The sequence below is a fragment of the Eublepharis macularius genome, chromosome 13 (genome assembly GCF_028583425.1).
Source record: "Eublepharis macularius isolate TG4126 chromosome 13, MPM_Emac_v1.0, whole genome shotgun sequence".
NCBI lineage: Eukaryota > Metazoa > Chordata > Lepidosauria > Squamata > Eublepharidae > Eublepharis > Eublepharis macularius.
The window spans coordinates 69,924,170-69,940,348 of record NC_072802.1 but is presented as its reverse complement, the minus strand read 5'-3'; the positions used below and the strand labels follow the sequence as shown (position 1 = coordinate 69,940,348).

The 16,179-nt window shown below is 45.9% G+C and overlaps 2 protein-coding genes across 2 annotated transcripts; both read left to right on the top strand.

The window, feature by feature from the left end:
- Positions 1-2,119: 2,119 nt before the first annotated feature.
- On the top strand, positions 2,120-3,315 carry LOC129341579 (uncharacterized). Its single transcript, XM_054996850.1, has 3 exons — positions 2,120-2,165; positions 2,243-2,530; positions 2,619-3,315. The coding sequence occupies exons 2-3, from the start codon at positions 2,243-2,245 to the stop codon at positions 3,312-3,314; spliced, it is 984 nt and encodes a 327-aa protein (XP_054852825.1). The 5' UTR covers positions 2,120-2,165; the 3' UTR covers position 3,315.
- A 2,373-nt stretch (positions 3,316-5,688) lies between these two features.
- LOC129341012 (uncharacterized protein F54H12.2-like) lies at positions 5,689-7,002 on the top strand. The gene has a single exon (XM_054995878.1). The coding sequence runs from the start codon at positions 5,689-5,691 to the stop codon at positions 7,000-7,002; it is 1,314 nt and encodes a 437-aa protein (XP_054851853.1).
- The last annotated feature ends 9,177 nt before the right edge of the window (positions 7,003-16,179 follow it).

Genomic DNA, 16,179 nt, shown 5'->3' with positions numbered 1-16,179 from the left:
TTCGAGAACTATGCTTATGCTACAATAATGGTTAGTCTTAAAGGTGCTATCGGACTCTCCTGTTTTGCAACTGCAGACTAACACGGTTAACTCATCTGGATACCTGGAGAGTCTTTGCTAGGGTTTCCTGCTTCCAGGTGGTGGCTGGAGATGTCTCAGAATCACAACAGATCTCCAGGCACCAGAGATCAGTTCCTCTGGAGAAAACAGCAGCTTTGGAGAGGGACTCTAGGTTATACCGCCAAGGTCCCTCCCTGCCCCAAACCCCACTCTTCCTAGGCTCTAACCCCAAGTCTCCAGGAATTTCCCAATCAGGAGTTGGCAACCGTAGCTCAAACACTCTTGACCTATTCCTGTGGGTAAGGAGGCGAATTAGTGATTCCAAGTAGTTAGACTTGGGGGGGGGGGGGATGTTTATTTATTTGCATTTCTATGCTGCCTTTCCACTCAAAATAGGGTCCCCAAAGCAGCAATTTGTATCACAAATTATTTATAGAGCTGGACCACAGGGCCAGCCTGTCTGATCTTAGTATGTAGAGATAATTTGTCATCTATTTTTGAAATCTCTTCCTTTACACAGTGTATGTGGGTGTGCAAGCATGTGTGCGTGCAAGCATGCGTGCCTGCCATCAAATCACCACTGACTTATGGCATAGAAGAATAAGGGGGGTACCTCATGTCATAACAAAAAGTGACAGGTGCCCCGCCCCTTTCTGGGAGGAAGTCCCGCCTCTATAACCCGGAAGTCCCGCCTCTATACCCCGGAAGTCCCACCTCTAGACCCGGAAGTACCACCTCTAGACCCCGGAAGTCCCGCCTCTAGACCCGGAAGTACCACCTCTAGACCCCGGAAGCAGTACCCCACCTGACAGGAAGGGCCTAGCAGGGTCCCGCCTGCCCCTGTGGACCAATAGGAAAGAGTTTTGAGTTTATGGGGTGCTAGGGTGGAAAATTGGGGGGCAGACCAGCCCCCTGCTCCCTAGAAGAGCCTAGCTGGTTCATGTGACCCCTCATTTCACTTCCCCGAACCCCCAGAAATGGTTTTTGATGGCCCTAGCCCCCTGTCTCTGTATAGGTCCCCTGAGGGGCTCATGTGACGCTGCTATGCACGCGTCATGACTGGCCCTACCTCCTGGATGTTGTTTAAATGCGCCAATGAGCGGTGAGATGGCAGGGGAGCCTGGTCTTTAAATGGAAGAGCAGCAGGACGATCACAGCTTCTTCTGCGGCTGTTCTTGCTGGGCTAGCAGCGCTGTTGAGGGAGCAGAGCCTGTTTACGAGAAAATGAATACGCCGGAGCCTTACAGAACTGAAGCTGTGGAAGAAATGCGAGCTTCTTGCGAAGAACCCCGCAAAGAAGATGCACAATGTAGAGAGCTTTCGAGATTTGACTTTCCAGAGTGCATTATTCACTTAGTACAAGGGGTAAGTGCATGGGGAAGGGGAAGAAGGGAAAGAATCAGACCCAGAGGTGGCAGAAAAACAAGCAGGCCTTTTTCTTTTTTGTAGCTGCAGGATAAAGAAGTACCGTGGCGAGTGTTTTCAGAAATAGTTGAAGCAGCTCACACAGAAGTTTACCCGGAGTGTTGTGATCACTGCTTTGAAGTAGCATATCGACAAAAATTCGGATGCCTGGGACGTGGTGTAATGTATTGGCAAAAATTCAAATGCATGCAGCCTGAACAACCCGGTGACGATCCGGATGCTAGATTTGACAGACCCGAGTGCGTGCGTTTTTTAGTACAGGGGGTAAGTACAAGGGGGAAGGCTGGAGCGGAAAAAGAATCAGACACCTGTGGGAAGTAGAAAAACAGAGTTTTTTTCTCTTGTAGCTAGATGATTATGAAGTGGATTGGGAGGTGTTTTCCGAAATAGTCAAAGCGGCGCACACAGAAGTGTACCCAGAGTGCTGTCCGTACTGTGAAGAAATAGCAGATTGGCAAAAATGCGGTTGCCTGAGATGTGAGGAGGAGGAGACGGCTGAGGGAGCGAAAAGCATAAGAGGGGATGAGCCTGTGACAGACCAGAAAGTGGAGCCCATTTATGAAGAAATGCAGAGTGTACACGGTATCCAAGAGCAGCCAGAAGTGCATGAGGAAGACGGCATAGTACCAGGACTGCTGAAACAAAAAGTGTCGCAGTGCATACAGACTCTCTACCCTAATGTGAGTATTGAGACTAGGGGAAATGGGGAAAACGGAAACAGGGTATAGCATACTGGGCGGCTGTTTTTATTTTGCAGATGGCGGAGCTGAACTATGTAGCGGTGGCTGAGGAGGTCAAGGAGAACAAGTTTGATCCTGACTGTTGCAGATTTTGCAACCACATAGCATATTGTCAAGAAGTCCCCTATGATGAAGATGATGAGGGTGCCAGAGCAGATTGTGAGGACTCAGGGGATGAACCAGAGGATGCTGTCCCCATAGAGGTTGGGGAAATAGATCCAACATTGGATGTTTCTGATAGTGCAAAAGCGACAGACCCGGTGAAAGAAGGCGTAAAGCCGCGCATTCAATACCTGGTCCCAGATGTAAGTACGAAAGAAGGAGGGTCCTGGAAGAATGTAGGGTGGCTAGAGAAGCAATTCTAAAATGTTTTTCTTTTTCCTATTCCTGCAGCCAACAGATGTGCTGATCGAGTGTGCTCTACTGGATGAGGTGCTAGCGAGAGGCCCGGTTGGGGATGGTCCGGTCAGCTTTGAGTATGAGCATCCCCCAAAGCCCCGTGTAGGGAAGAAGCTGAAAAAGAGGAGACCTAAGACGGATTACTGCAGTGATACCTGTTGTGATTCTGATTATGTAGATGACTCGGACAGACCGCGCCTGGACTTCTGTCATTATAGTTGCTGCAACTCTTCTGATGAGTGGTCGTTAACAGAAACTGATGATAATAGCGATATTGAGAGTGAAAATGTCGAGCAGGGGGTGCAAACTGATGGTGTCACACCCAAGGTGCCCCCCGTCCCCACTCTACTGAATGAGGAGACAATGTGGGGCCCTGCTGGGGATAGCATAGAGAGCTCTAAAGATGAGCATTACCCACAGCCCTCTGTAGGGAAGAAGCTGAAAAAGAGGAGACCTCTGCTGAGTTACTGCTATGAAAATTGCTGCTATTCTAACAGCTCAGATGATGAGTGGAGACCATATGCGCCATACTGTAATCTTAGTTGCTGCAAGTCTTCTGATGAATGGTCGATAACTGAAACCGATGATAGTGATTTTGAGCCTTTAGGAACACCAGGGGGGAGAAAAGGAGATCCCGAGTTGCGGGTTGATGGAGCAGCACCCGAGACTATGACCAGAGAAGGAAATTGAAGGGGGGGGGTGGAGTTGTGGTTGAAAGCCCACAATCTGTACACACTTTAATAAAATGCCTTTTCCATGTGTAAAAGCGTTGAGTCGGTTCATGATGCCTCAAGAGACGGTATTAAAAGGGATTTACTATAATCCGGGGGGAGCAGGTAGCTTTGGGGGAGCAGAATCCCTCTTTCGAGAGGCTTCTAAGACTAGTAAAACACTGACTAGAAAGGATGTGCAAGCATGGCTTTTGGATCAGGATGCGTACACGTTGCATAAGCCAGCAAGAGTTCATTTTAAAAGAAACAAGACCTATGTTGGTGATGTGGATGAGCAATGGCAGGCTGATTTAGCAGATATGCAACAGCTTTCTAAATACAACGGGGGGTACAAATACATTCTAACGGTGATTGACATTTTGTCTAAATACGCATGGGCAGTAGCACTGAAAGACAAGACAGGGGCTGAAGTATCAGCGGCTTTTAAAAATATATTCGAGCAGGGCCGCATTCCGTGCAAGTTACAAACAGATAGGGGGAAAGAATTTCTTAATAAAAAAGTGAGCAATGTACTAAAACAACATGGGGTTCACCACTTTGTGACCAACAATGAAGTCAAGGCAGCGGTGGTTGAAAGATTTAACAGGACTTTAAAGTCAAAGATGTGGCGGTATTTCACAGCCAATAATACTTATAGATATACAAATGTGTTACAAGAGCTTCTAAAAGGGTACAATCACAGTTTTCATAGAACTATTCAGGCACGCCCCATAGATGTTAACGCATCTAACTCTCTCCTGATATGGAGGCGCGTTTATGATCCCTCCTTTCAAAGAAAAGAAACAGATACCATGTTAAGAAAAGGAGATCACGTGAGAGTATCGAAAACTAAAGGCACTTTTGAGAAGGGTTATGAGCAGACATTCACCGATGAAATTTTCATAATAGAAGATATCACAAGGAGAGGCGAGCGGCCCTTATTTCACCTAAAAGACTTTGATGGTGAACTATTAGTAGGGAGATTCTACCCTGAGGAATTGCAGAAGATTAATGCTCAAGAGGACAGGACATACAGGGTTGAGAAAATTATTGCTACACGAACTAAGAAGAAAAAGAAGTATCTTTTAGTGAAGTGGTTAGGCTGGCCACCTAAATTTAACAGTTGGGTGCAGGCTGACGACATAGCAGGCCACTATGGGGGATGACGGTTTTTACATTACACTCCCTAGCAATGCGTCTATGGACTTATTTCCCGAAAATACCAGCGCCTCTTTCACAGTGCGGCTGTTTAAGCCACTTGATTTGCGGGGAGAATGGGAAGTGGGGCTGGTTGAAATTCAGTATCCTCGCAATTGGTACACATTTAGCCAGAATGCATCATTCAGGATTTCTGAAGGTGCCAATAGCAATGAGTATCATGTGCGTTCAGGCTATTATTATGACCTGCGCAGCATATCAGATTTTATGAATACAGCCGTCAGAAGACAGGCTGGGACGCCCCCTGATCTACAATTCTATTTTGATCCAACGTGTGCAATGCTCAGATTTAACGGGCTTGATATTTACACCGTCACAATGAGTGAAGAATTAGCCCATGTGATGGGGGCACCCCCTAATGTTCCGATCAAAAGAATTTACAATTGCGGAGATATTACAGGAGGGATTAATACCCTGTACCTGTACACTGATATCATAGAACATCAGTTAGTGGGGGACACAGCGGTGCCCCTTCTACGGTGTGTTCCTGTACAGGGGAAGCACCATGACTTTATCACGGTCACATATGACGAGCCTCACTATATTCCAATCAATAAGCACCACATTGAAACCATCCGCATAGAAATAAAGACGGATCAGAATCGGGCCGTGCCATTCCGCTACGGCAAGGTGATTGTGAGGTTGCACATACGCCCACGGAAGAAATGGTGATCGTGAAAGACTATGGAGACCCCGCGATGCTTAGGAGATATTACCAATCTCAGGCGGGTTATGGCCTCCCCGGGTTCCACGGGGCACCCGTTATGTATGGAGCGGGGGTGGGGGGGATTTTCCGGCGCCTTTTTCGAATGGCAGTGCCACTTTTTAGAAAAGGGGTGGATATTGTCAAGCCACACCTGAAAACCGCTGCGCGTAATATCGCTCAAGATGTTGTGAGCCGCGTGACTCACGGCGTTATGAATAAACTGGCCCCCCAGGAGGGGTCGGGCTTTCTATATCTTAAAAGAAGGGGAGGGCTGAAAAGAAAAGCATCCAGCACACGCAGAGGCCCCCCAGGACCCATTAAAAGAAGGCGCGGGGGAGCTAAGAAACAGACAAATGTGAAGAAGGGGAAAGTAAAGAACAAGAAGAAGAAGGAGTCTCACAGGAGGCTCAAAGACGTACTATAAACGGCTATGGCTTTCATCCACTGCGGGTCGGAAGAGTGTGTAAAGTCCGAGCTCGACCTGTTCCAGATAGCCCCTACCCAGACCAGCATTGAGAAAAGCGTATATATCGAGGTTCCGCCCCTCTCGGCCCTCACGGGGTCAGCACCTCTAGAGTTTTTCATAGCCGGGAATGGTGAAGATTACCTCGATTTAAACAATACTCTCTTGTATGTGAAATGTAAAATTACTCAAGAAGATGGTACCGACATCGCACAGAATGCTAGAGTGGCACTGGTGAACTACCCAATTGCTTCCATTTTCAGTCAGCTGGATGTTACCCTAGGCGACCGGCTCATCAGCCAGAGTAACAACTGCTATCCCTACAGGGCTCTCATTGAAACAGTGCTCAACTACAGCTTTGAAACCCTATCTACCCAATTTTCTTCAGGCGGATTTTATAAGGATACAGCGAGTCTGATGGACAGCACCCTGCTGAACCAAGGTAACAAAGGATTTGCCAAAAGGGCGTTGCTGGCAGCCGAAAGCAAAACAGTAGACCTTTTAGGCCATCTCCACGCCGATATATTTTTTCAAGAAAAGCTGCTCTTAAATGGCGTGGATGTCAAAATCAAACTAGCTCGTAACAAAGACTCTTTCTGCCTGATGAGTGGCGAGGGGGCTGCTGTGCGCTATAAGCTCCACATGGATTCTGCTGCGCTCTTTGTGAAGAAAGTGAAAGTAGCCCCAGGCGTACGGCTGGCCCACGCTGAAGCTCTGCTGACATCCACAGCAAAATACCCTGTGGACCGTGTCGACATGAAGGTGTTCAGCATCCCTACCGGTGCCCGCGTGAGCAACCAAGACAACCTGTTTTTGGGACAGCTCCCCAAAATGGTGGTCATGGGGCTCGTGGACAATGACGCTTTCAGTGGCGCCTTCACCAAAAACCCTTTTCATTTCCAACATTACAACATTAACTTTGTAGCCCTGTACGTGGACGGGGAGCAGGTCCCCTCCAAGCCCTTCCAGCCCGACTTTGAAGCCGGAAACAACGTGAGAGAATACATGAGCCTCGTGCAAACAGCGGGGAAGCACCTTCAGGACAGGCCCCTCCTGGTAGATCGTGAAGAGTATAGGCACGGGTACACCCTGTTTGCTTTTGACCTCTCTCCTGATCAGGACTGCACCGGCCATTACTCCCTGATTAAAACCGGGAACCTGAGAGCAGAAATACGTTTTGCTGCGGCCCTACCACGAACCGTTAATTTGATTGTGTATGGGGTGTTTGATAATGTCATAGAGATCAACCACAACCGTAACGTGCTTTTTGATTACATGTAAGATGGACACAATCCAGTTATCCCAGGCCTTACTTGACAACCCGCGCACCCGAAAAACCTTCTTAGATGTCTTCCCCAGCGATCAACTTCCTGTTAAAAGAGTGGTTCGGAGGCCGGCATCTCTAGTGGTGAACACCCATCCTCACTACCTCCCCGGGGAACACTGGCTAGCAATATACCTACCAGACCATGTCACAGCAGAGTTTTTTGACTCTTATGGGAACTCACCGAGCAGCCGCCTCTTCCCCAAAGCCATCATGAAATTTTTAAACAAAAATTCTGAGGAGGTCCATTTTCAGCAGAACAGGCTCCAAGGACCCACATCTAACACCTGCGGTCACCACTGTCTGTTTTTTCTACATCAGCGCTGCAGAGGAGCCCCCTTTGACACGGTTGTGAAGATGTATTCCCCCAATCCCGAGCAGAATGACAGGATGGTCATGAGTTTTGTGAAAAACAGAGAGAATTCAAAGACTTTACAAAACATGTACACGCGAATTCAAACCTGTGTTTCTTGTACCCCTAATAAAACCCTCTGAAAAAATTTAACCGTGTCTTTTGTCTAAAAATACTCAGACAAAGGTTTACATTTCAAAAATATTTTATTCTTCAGTCAACCACTGTGCCGGTACCTCTTGTTTTTTCCTTTTTTTCTTTTTAGAAGAAGAAGCAGGGGGGCGGATTAAAACCGAAGGCTGGGGGCTTTTCAGGCCCTCTAGTATTTTTCTAGTAGCAGGGGTGCCCGCGACGGAAGCAGGGGTGTTGAGTTCAGCCAAAGCTGTCATAAACACATCAAAGCCTTTAGGTGGGGGTGCAGAAGAGGGAGGACGCGCGTGAGTAATAGCCTTGATGAGGTCGAGTAAGTGGCTACCGGCTACAGGCACTCCCCTGTAAAGAAAAGTTCCCCTCTCATCCCACGAGGCTATTTCACTGTTTTGACCCATCTTCTTCAGCAGCACACGAGCATTGTTCCTGTATCGGAGGGGCATATTGTCTAGTACCTCTTCAAAAACCGCGGCCTTTTTTTCATCGCTGCCTGCTGCTAACCCTGGTTGTGGGAGATACAGATTCAGCTTAGTTTTCTCTTCTTCTCCCATTCTGACATGGGTTAAATATTTCTGGAGGAGAGACCCGTACAGTTTGGCTTTCTCATATTCAGACAGGTCCCCTCTCTCTAGAACGGTCTTCATCTCCCTATCTAGAGAGTGTACAGCTGTGTGCCTGATGCTTTCACCCTCAGGGGGCCTCTGAATAGCTAGCCGATCTATTTGATGGCTCGGGACCAGGTACATCTTCTCAGCATGCTCCATCAGGAAGGGGTTAAAAAGCTGGTAATCAGGGGCAGAGCAAAACCTAGCAGGGATCCGATAAAGCCTCCCTGCTGCCTCACAAGCCGCTTCTTCTTTGTAAGAGGAGTTTTACCGCTGCTCAGGGATTTAATGATGCCTCGTTTTTTTCGCAGGACGTTCTTCTGACGCGGTGATAGGGGGATGATGCCTTTTAGGGTGTTTAGAGCTATTTCTCCAATAGCCTTGATTAGATCATTCGGGGCTGCACTCAGAATAGCTTTCCTTAGGCGAGGGGAAGATTTGGAGACGAGTTTCAGTAGCGCCCCGTTTCTTTTTAAGCACTCTGACATGCTTCTGCAATGGTCAGCCACCTCTCCTTAAAATGTCACAGCAGCTGAAAGTTAGCGCCTTTTGAACCCACCCGCTGTCTTTTTAATAACATAGGATGCAGGCAGGTCAGGGGGGAACATGCCAGTGCGCAACCTGTAGGGATCAGGAGTGGCTGCATTTAAATCCACCACCAGGTACCCAAAGGGCTTTCGTGTGGCATCCTCATAAGCTTCCATAAAGAAGGATGATTTACCGGGGTACATCTGGCGCGCTAGAGTTGCTATTTGTAATTTATCTCGGGGGTTTTTAAATAACACAATGTATTTCGCATTCAGGTTGATGGTGCGGCTACTCTTACCCTGGCAGAATAAATTTTGAACTATGTAAATGATACTCAGATTTCTATGGTGTACATACTTAGTAAACGCATTCTCAATTTCGGCGCTACCACACGCTGAGGCCATCAGATCATCCACAATGACTGTGTTTATTTTATTAGGAGGCAGCAGTTCATCATCATTCAGGCTTGAGGGCAAGCCCTCTACAAACTTTATAAAGGGGAACCGGCGCCGCAATTCTTCATACAAGGGTTGCCAGCAGGCATAAAACCACACAATATTTTCCGGCATGACAGAGAGTGTAGATTTTGCATTCAAAAGCAGATTTTTTATAAAATAACTTTTTCCGCAGTTGCTGGGACCGGCAAGGATGGCTGAGAAAGGGTGCAGCCACCTTGTATCCATATCAGTAACCGTAAGGTAGCGTCTTAAAGCCGTCAACAATCACACGTTTGTCATAAACAACCTTCTGAGTTTTCTTAAGAGCTTTTGTTTCAATGACAAAACGTTTTTTGTCTCTGACAATCCCCTGCTGCTGCACCACTATTTCACGGGGCTCAGGGTCTGAGACGTGGCCAAAAACCAAATCTTTCAAACTGTCAAAATTAATCTTTTCACCATTGGCGGCATTCAGAGTTATTCCCTTTACCTTCAGCACCACCTCTCCCCCTGACAGCTTGTACCCGTAGGTCTTAGGGCCTGCTGAAACAAACTCTGTTATATGCTGCTCTGGGGGCACCTCACTCGTGAGTTCCCCGAGATAATCCCCCAAGGGGGGGCTCCACTCCCCATTCCTGGTCACAAATATAACAGAGTCTGTGTCGTGGTACAAGCAGCGCTCCTGCAGTTTGTCTAGCAAATTGTAGAGTTCTAAGCGCGCATATGCAGTTGTGAAACAGGCTATGTAGACATTGGTGTTTGTAGATGTAGTCAGCCTGCCTTTAGAGTATTTCCATGATACACACGCAGCTTCCTCACTTATAAAGCTGCATGATGACACATCGTGATTGTCTGAAAATACCAGCTGGAAGAAACGGTCAGGATCTCTCACAATTTCAGTATTTGCCAAGTTTGTTCTCTGAGCAAATTTACCCCACAGAGAATTAAGAAACAGTTTGGCAATCTGACGCTTGGCGGGGTTCATCCCTATGTGATCAGAGCGCAAAAGGACCCCCTCCTTTTTATAAAAATCAGCAATATACTTCTCTCTGTCCTCATCTGTCACACACCACTCGGGATAGCCCGATGATTCCTGTTTCTGACGGAGGTGCTTTTTTATGTATTCTGAAAACAACCTGTCAGATTTTTCTGCAAAATGCCAGACTTCAAAGATTTTGACTATCCGATAACCCTTTACCAGAGCTACCTCCAGTTCCACAGTACACCACGTTCCCTCAAGGGCTCTCTCCTCATCACTATGGGTACACGGTTCCTGCTGCTTTATATCAGCACACGTGCGGCACAATGTAAAAAGGAGTTTCCCACCCCCCTTAGAAGGTAACACTGGGAAGAAGAGGCCCCTTGGGGGATAAACTCTAACCTTAGCAAATCCAAAATAATCTGTGAGAGGTCTGAAATTGTCCTGAATGATCTGCGGATGCCCAACAGGGTACAATTTTGTTGCATTAACAAATGGGTACAAGCTGGTAAAATCGTAATAGTGTATCTGTTCCCCAGGTGCCGGCTTGTAATAGAGGATGATTGCATTAGTACGGCCACCAAACAGGGCGTCTCTGGGAACTAGCGGCTCTGGAAACTGCATGGCTTTAAGAAATTCTCTGACAGACTCATCAGTGTTCTTTAAATGGTTCCACTCATGTTCCCAAATACTTCTGACTTCAAACTGACGCCTTTTAAGATCATCAGACCTGCGGCAGGTTGCATTGTAAAGAGATTCAAACGTTGTGCCTGTCATCCTGTTAATCTCTGATGGATTATAGCACTGCACACACCCGTGCCAAAAGCAGCCATGAAATTCAAAGGCAGTTTTCTTATTATCTATGACCGCATAGCCATCTAGATGGTAAGAGCCTACCTGAACTTCGCCACCCTTTAACGCGTGACGTATTTGGATATTTTCACTGTATTCGGTGTACATGAGCCATTGGACCGATGCAGTTGAAAATCTCTTCACTATGCGGTGATAGTCATCTGGGGGTGGAATAGCGATGGTACCGGGGGCCAGGAAGTTAAACCTGTACATTGCAAGACATACCCCTGCAAGAGTGAGGTACTGAAAGGGATCTATAGACTGGGCCCCCTTTTGAGTCATACTCATAATTTCAGATCTATACATGGTGCAGGCCCGCTCCAAAATTTCAACATCTTGCTGACAATAAAATGCTAACTCTTTTTGAAAATCAAACGTTGCTGTTCTGTTTTCCTCATACCATTTCAAAAAATCGGCCTTGTCCTTGGGCATCATGTGATCCACACCATAGTATTTTACATCGGGTAATGGTCCTACATAGGCTTGATTTTCAACAGTGTTAAAAAAATGTGGGAAATGACCCTTGCATCCCTTGAACCCCAGGGCTTTGGGAAGTTTAGAGAGTGCCATAGGCAGGTGGTTCAAAGAATCTATGAATTTTATGTCAAGACTAGTTATTGTTACACACATCAGCTTTCCCCCCATGGCTACCAGCTGGGGATCAAGCTTCTCCATGATGAGCTGCTTAACGATAAAGTAGGAGTCATAGCCTTTGGCATTATGAGCTATGAACGTGCAGTGTTTGAATGTACTATCTGTGGTGAATGTTTTAACAAATTGATAAACGCATGTTTCACCTTTAAACTCCCAAGACTGACCAGATGCTGCCCATTTGGGGTCCTCTTTAAAAGCTCGAGCGTGGACATGGTTAGGAATATGTTCCCCTGTTTCTTGCATGCATTCAAAATCATAAAAAATGTAGTGCGTCGAGCATGCAGGCTCTTTAAGAGGTTCTATGTAACATAGGTGGTAATCCTCATTTTCCGCAAGGTTCGCTTTACAGACTTTACAGGCCCTCCCGTGACACTCTTTGAACTTATGCTTCACATCAGTATAAGACTTGCATTTCTTACACCACTCCCTAGCTGGGCACTCCACCTCATTTATTCTTGCCAACGCGCAATGTCTTTGAAAGCATGCTTCTGAACTGCAGTACATGCAACAGTGTGGACATTTCTTTGCAACCCCCACCTCATTCTTGCAGTCTATGTTTGTGCACATTCTACAGTACCTAGAACAATTGTGTTTATGACAATATAGGGTATGACAGTGTCCACAGTAATTTCGTGCACCCATCAATGCTTTAGCATTCCGCACACCGTAATAATGATCCGCATGTAACAGGACGAAGAACGTATTTGGATACCGCGGTTCCTGTGTTTTAAAGATCCCCCACCCCTTATCAGAACATGTAACCACATGAATGTTGACTTTTAAATGGTTTTCAATACATGCTATATCATTGAGCCCCACCCTTTTCTGATCCGACCACCCTAGATCTCTGTGCAATTTTCTGGCAGCATTTAACAATTCTGCGTCTGTGGGCTGCCCTTTTGCCATAACAGACAAGAGACCACCTGCAAAGCAGAGGTTGTGGTGCTCACTGTTGAAGTCCACCAGAAATTGCCTCTTTTTTTCAATAATAGAGCTATAAGGGATAGACTTGATTGAGCGGCGCCCACCCCCCCGTGGAGCTTTTACAATGGTAGCTACTAGGCGTAATGTGCTGTTACCCAGAATCTCCCTGTTGCTCTGGAGCAAGGCACTAATATATTCAAGGAACTCCCCTGCACTTAGTTCATTCTTTTTCTTCTTAAATGAATACAGAGCATTTTCTAACCCACCACCCTCTAAGCGCAACTGAACATAGTCCCCATCTTCTATTCGCCCGTTCAGTTCATCCAGAACCTCTTGAATGCCTCTGAATAGTGCTGCAATAGCCTGGGGGAATGAGTTCACCCTGTCTAAATTAACAAAACGAAATTCTTCACTAATCATTAGTGACCTGTATCTTTCAAAAGGCCTCTCCCAGGATCTGACACGCTCCACATGAACCCCCGCATCCGGTGAGTTGTCATCTTCCTCTAGAGGTGGATTATCCCTCTCAGTTGGGGGTGTCTCTAGAGGAGATGCTCCAACTTCCTGTGACAGGGGTTGTGAGCACTGTAGGGTAGAAGATAGCCCCCCGGCATCCCACACACTTTCTTGTTCCTGCATATGGTGTGGAGAGGGTGGAGCAGCACCTCTGGCATCCTCATCTCCCCTGGGGTGGGGGGAAAGGGCCTGTGGTCCCCCGCGACCCCCTTGTAATGAATTGTCATTACAGGCAGAATAGTTGTTACCGTTTTTAATATCAGGTGTATATTTGCCACATAGCTTGCCGAGCTGTATTTCTTCTTCAGCCACGGACTGCTGTGCTTTCTCCAGAATCAGCTTTTTCTCCTTTAGCCTCTTGAGGCCGTCACAAAGTCTCTGGCTGTATTCAAAAAGCTTTTTGTAACGCTCCTCAATATTTTGTGGAGGGTCGGGCTTCTTCTTCTTAGCAGGTGGTACTCCTTTAGGCTGTCGTCTCAGGCTGTGAGCTGTACTCCTGCGTCTTTGGCCACCCGGGGGCACAGCAGCTGATGTATCTAGAAAACAAAAACACATTATTGCCTCCCCCGTGGCTATCTAGCATAACTCTCAGACCCCTGTTAAGCTGAGACTTACTAGGGGCTGCTGTAGGAGTCTCTGTCGCTGCTACTGGCATGGTGCTTCCCTCTGAAATAATTTCTGTAAGAGAGCGGGACGGGGTTAATCTAGCTGTGTTGATACAGCTTTATAGTATATATTAGTGAGCGGTGGGATTTACCTATCTCTTCACTGAAGAAAGTTGGGCCATAGGCGTGGACCTCTGCTTGCACATCTGTAGTGCGGCGGGTGCTGGCTTGTTGAGCGCTCTTGGGAGGAGCAGTTTCCAGGGGCATATTCAAATCATCAAGAAATATTTCTGTGTAGAAACGATAGAGGGTGAGAAACAGATGATACAGATGTGTAGGAATAGGTACAAGGTGCGTATGCGGGGGGGGGTAAAATACCCATCATGGCTGGTGGAGAATGCTTACATGCGGCACATTGACTTTCTCTGGCAGGAATGGGTTCATAGTGTGAGTATATACACACCCGTACAGTAGTAAGGCCCCTGAGCACCCCACACACCCCCACACACCCTAATACCAGCATTATGTCATGTGTAGGTGAGAAAATTTAAAAGTTGCTGCTATAATGAAAGTGATACACAAGATAAGGTGAGCATTAGTGCACATTGTGTGTTTGTTTGTACAATACAGCTGAGACTTTTTTATTTTTATTGATTCAGCACCTGTCAAATAAAAAACAAAATACATCATATGATACATTCATCAGTTAACAAAAATTCATCACATGCATTTTTCTATTCTACCAGCATCATTAACAATGAGCTTGGCAATGCTAATTTAGCATAAATATACATGCATATTACTTGACTGAGAGAACAGCCCGCTTTAAAGTTAGTAGGTGTGAGAAAGCATGAGCAGTATTCTGAAAAGAACCCCACCACCCCCCCTGAATCATATCAGTTTCATTAACAAAAGAGCATAGCATCTTAAATTCAGATTAAAAGTACAGTTAGCAGCTATGGGGCGAATTTATATAATCACAGCCACTTCCCTCAAAAAATGAATCCTAGAACACACACAAATTTTGCAATAACTTTTACAATGAAAGGCTGTGTTAGAAAAGAGCAGTGTGCAGCATTCAAAGTAGAGCACAGGTTGTTATCAGACCCCTATTTGATAAACAGTTGGATAAAGAATGAGCGGTTAATGCCCCCCTTCGAAACATAGAGACAGAGGTGTGAATTATATCAGTTTCATTAACAGAGCTCATATACACAATAGTTGTAGGAGAGTGCTAGATTTAAAAAGTGTAGTTATAAGCAGGAGTGGAGAAACAGTATTCTGGCAGCAGTGTAAAACCCCTCAGCCCTTTCTCAGTTTGGAAAAAGCATGCTGATTTAAAAATTCACCTTCAAGATCATCCAGAATGTGATGATGGTCGCTCATAATTTGTCCTTATTAAAAATGGAAAAATACGTAATATTAGAATCCCTTCTAAGAATTGTTAGCCCATAGATACTCACCAAGGATGGCTTGTTACCTTCTCTCTCTTCTTGGCGCCCAGGGGTAGAAAGCGTGTGTAAAAGCTGTGCCGTCTGCGCGGTTTTTAAACCCTTCAGATCCGTACCCGTCATACCCCAAATCTTTGAAGAACGGTTGAAATATGGTGCTTTTCTTTTATGGCACCCCCCATAATATGGAGGAATCAGCACATTTTCCCCTTATCTTTTGAAAACAGACTGTTGCCGTGTTCTGTCTGGTGGTACCAGAATCAGATTTTTAGGATGCCAGAAACATTCCCTTTTGGGGACTTGTAGGAGATGCGAACAGGATCAACTGAATAATTCTACACAAATAATTCTATCCCCGGTGTTAAATAATGCATAGAGGCTCATAGATTTTGGGGGGAAACACTGTTGTTTTATGAAGATAAACTCCCGAAAGCTTATACCCCACCACAAATTTTGTTAGTCTCTAGCTGACATAGGCCTACAGCTATCTTCTAAAAGCCCTCTGTCAGTATTTTTACACGAGAGGGCACTGTTCATCAAGTATTCTTGAGTAACCTCTACTTCATCCCTGGGCCCCTGCATCTGGGGTCTTATCGCATATATCATGGGTATGTTTTTTACAACTTTGGTATGGTTCTGAATTGATGCTACCAGGCATTTAAAGTAAACAGAAGCGTTATTTTCCCACCGCTGTCCAGCTTTCCAGCCCCAGAACCCTTTGGAATTTGTGTGAAAGTAATTATAACAAGTATTTATTGGGGGGGGGGGGTGTCTTTAAAGATCACGCTTTTGTAGTGTCATTTTTACCACTGTTTTACAGCTGCCCACCCCAGAACCCCTTGGAATCTGTGTGAAAGTGATTATAACTAGTATTTATCGCGGGTGTCTTGTAAGAGCATTCTTTTGAATTGAACTTCTTGTGCTATTACAGGACCATGCTTTAAAATCACTAATTTAAAAAGAAATTAAAAAGTAAAAGGATTGGAAATGTTGCAAATTGTTACATTTTTCAATAATACTTCTCAGCAGAACAGTGAATCTTTGGAAAAGACTTAAATTCTTCATCATCTGTAGGCAGACA

What these genes read in the sequence shown, in the direction of transcription:
- LOC129341579 (XM_054996850.1), top strand. Translation starts at nt 2,243, where the DNA reads ATGGCGGAGCTGAACTATGTAGCGGTGGCTGAGGAGGTCAAGGAGAAC. An exon ending in TTCAATACCTGGTCCCAGAT is followed by an intron (nt 2,531 to 2,618) that starts GTAAGTACGAAA and finishes CTATTCCTGCAG; the next exon opens with CCAACAGATGTGCTGATCGA.
- LOC129341012 (XM_054995878.1), top strand. Translation starts at nt 5,689, where the DNA reads ATGGCTTTCATCCACTGCGGGTCGGAAGAGTGTGTAAAGTCCGAGCTC.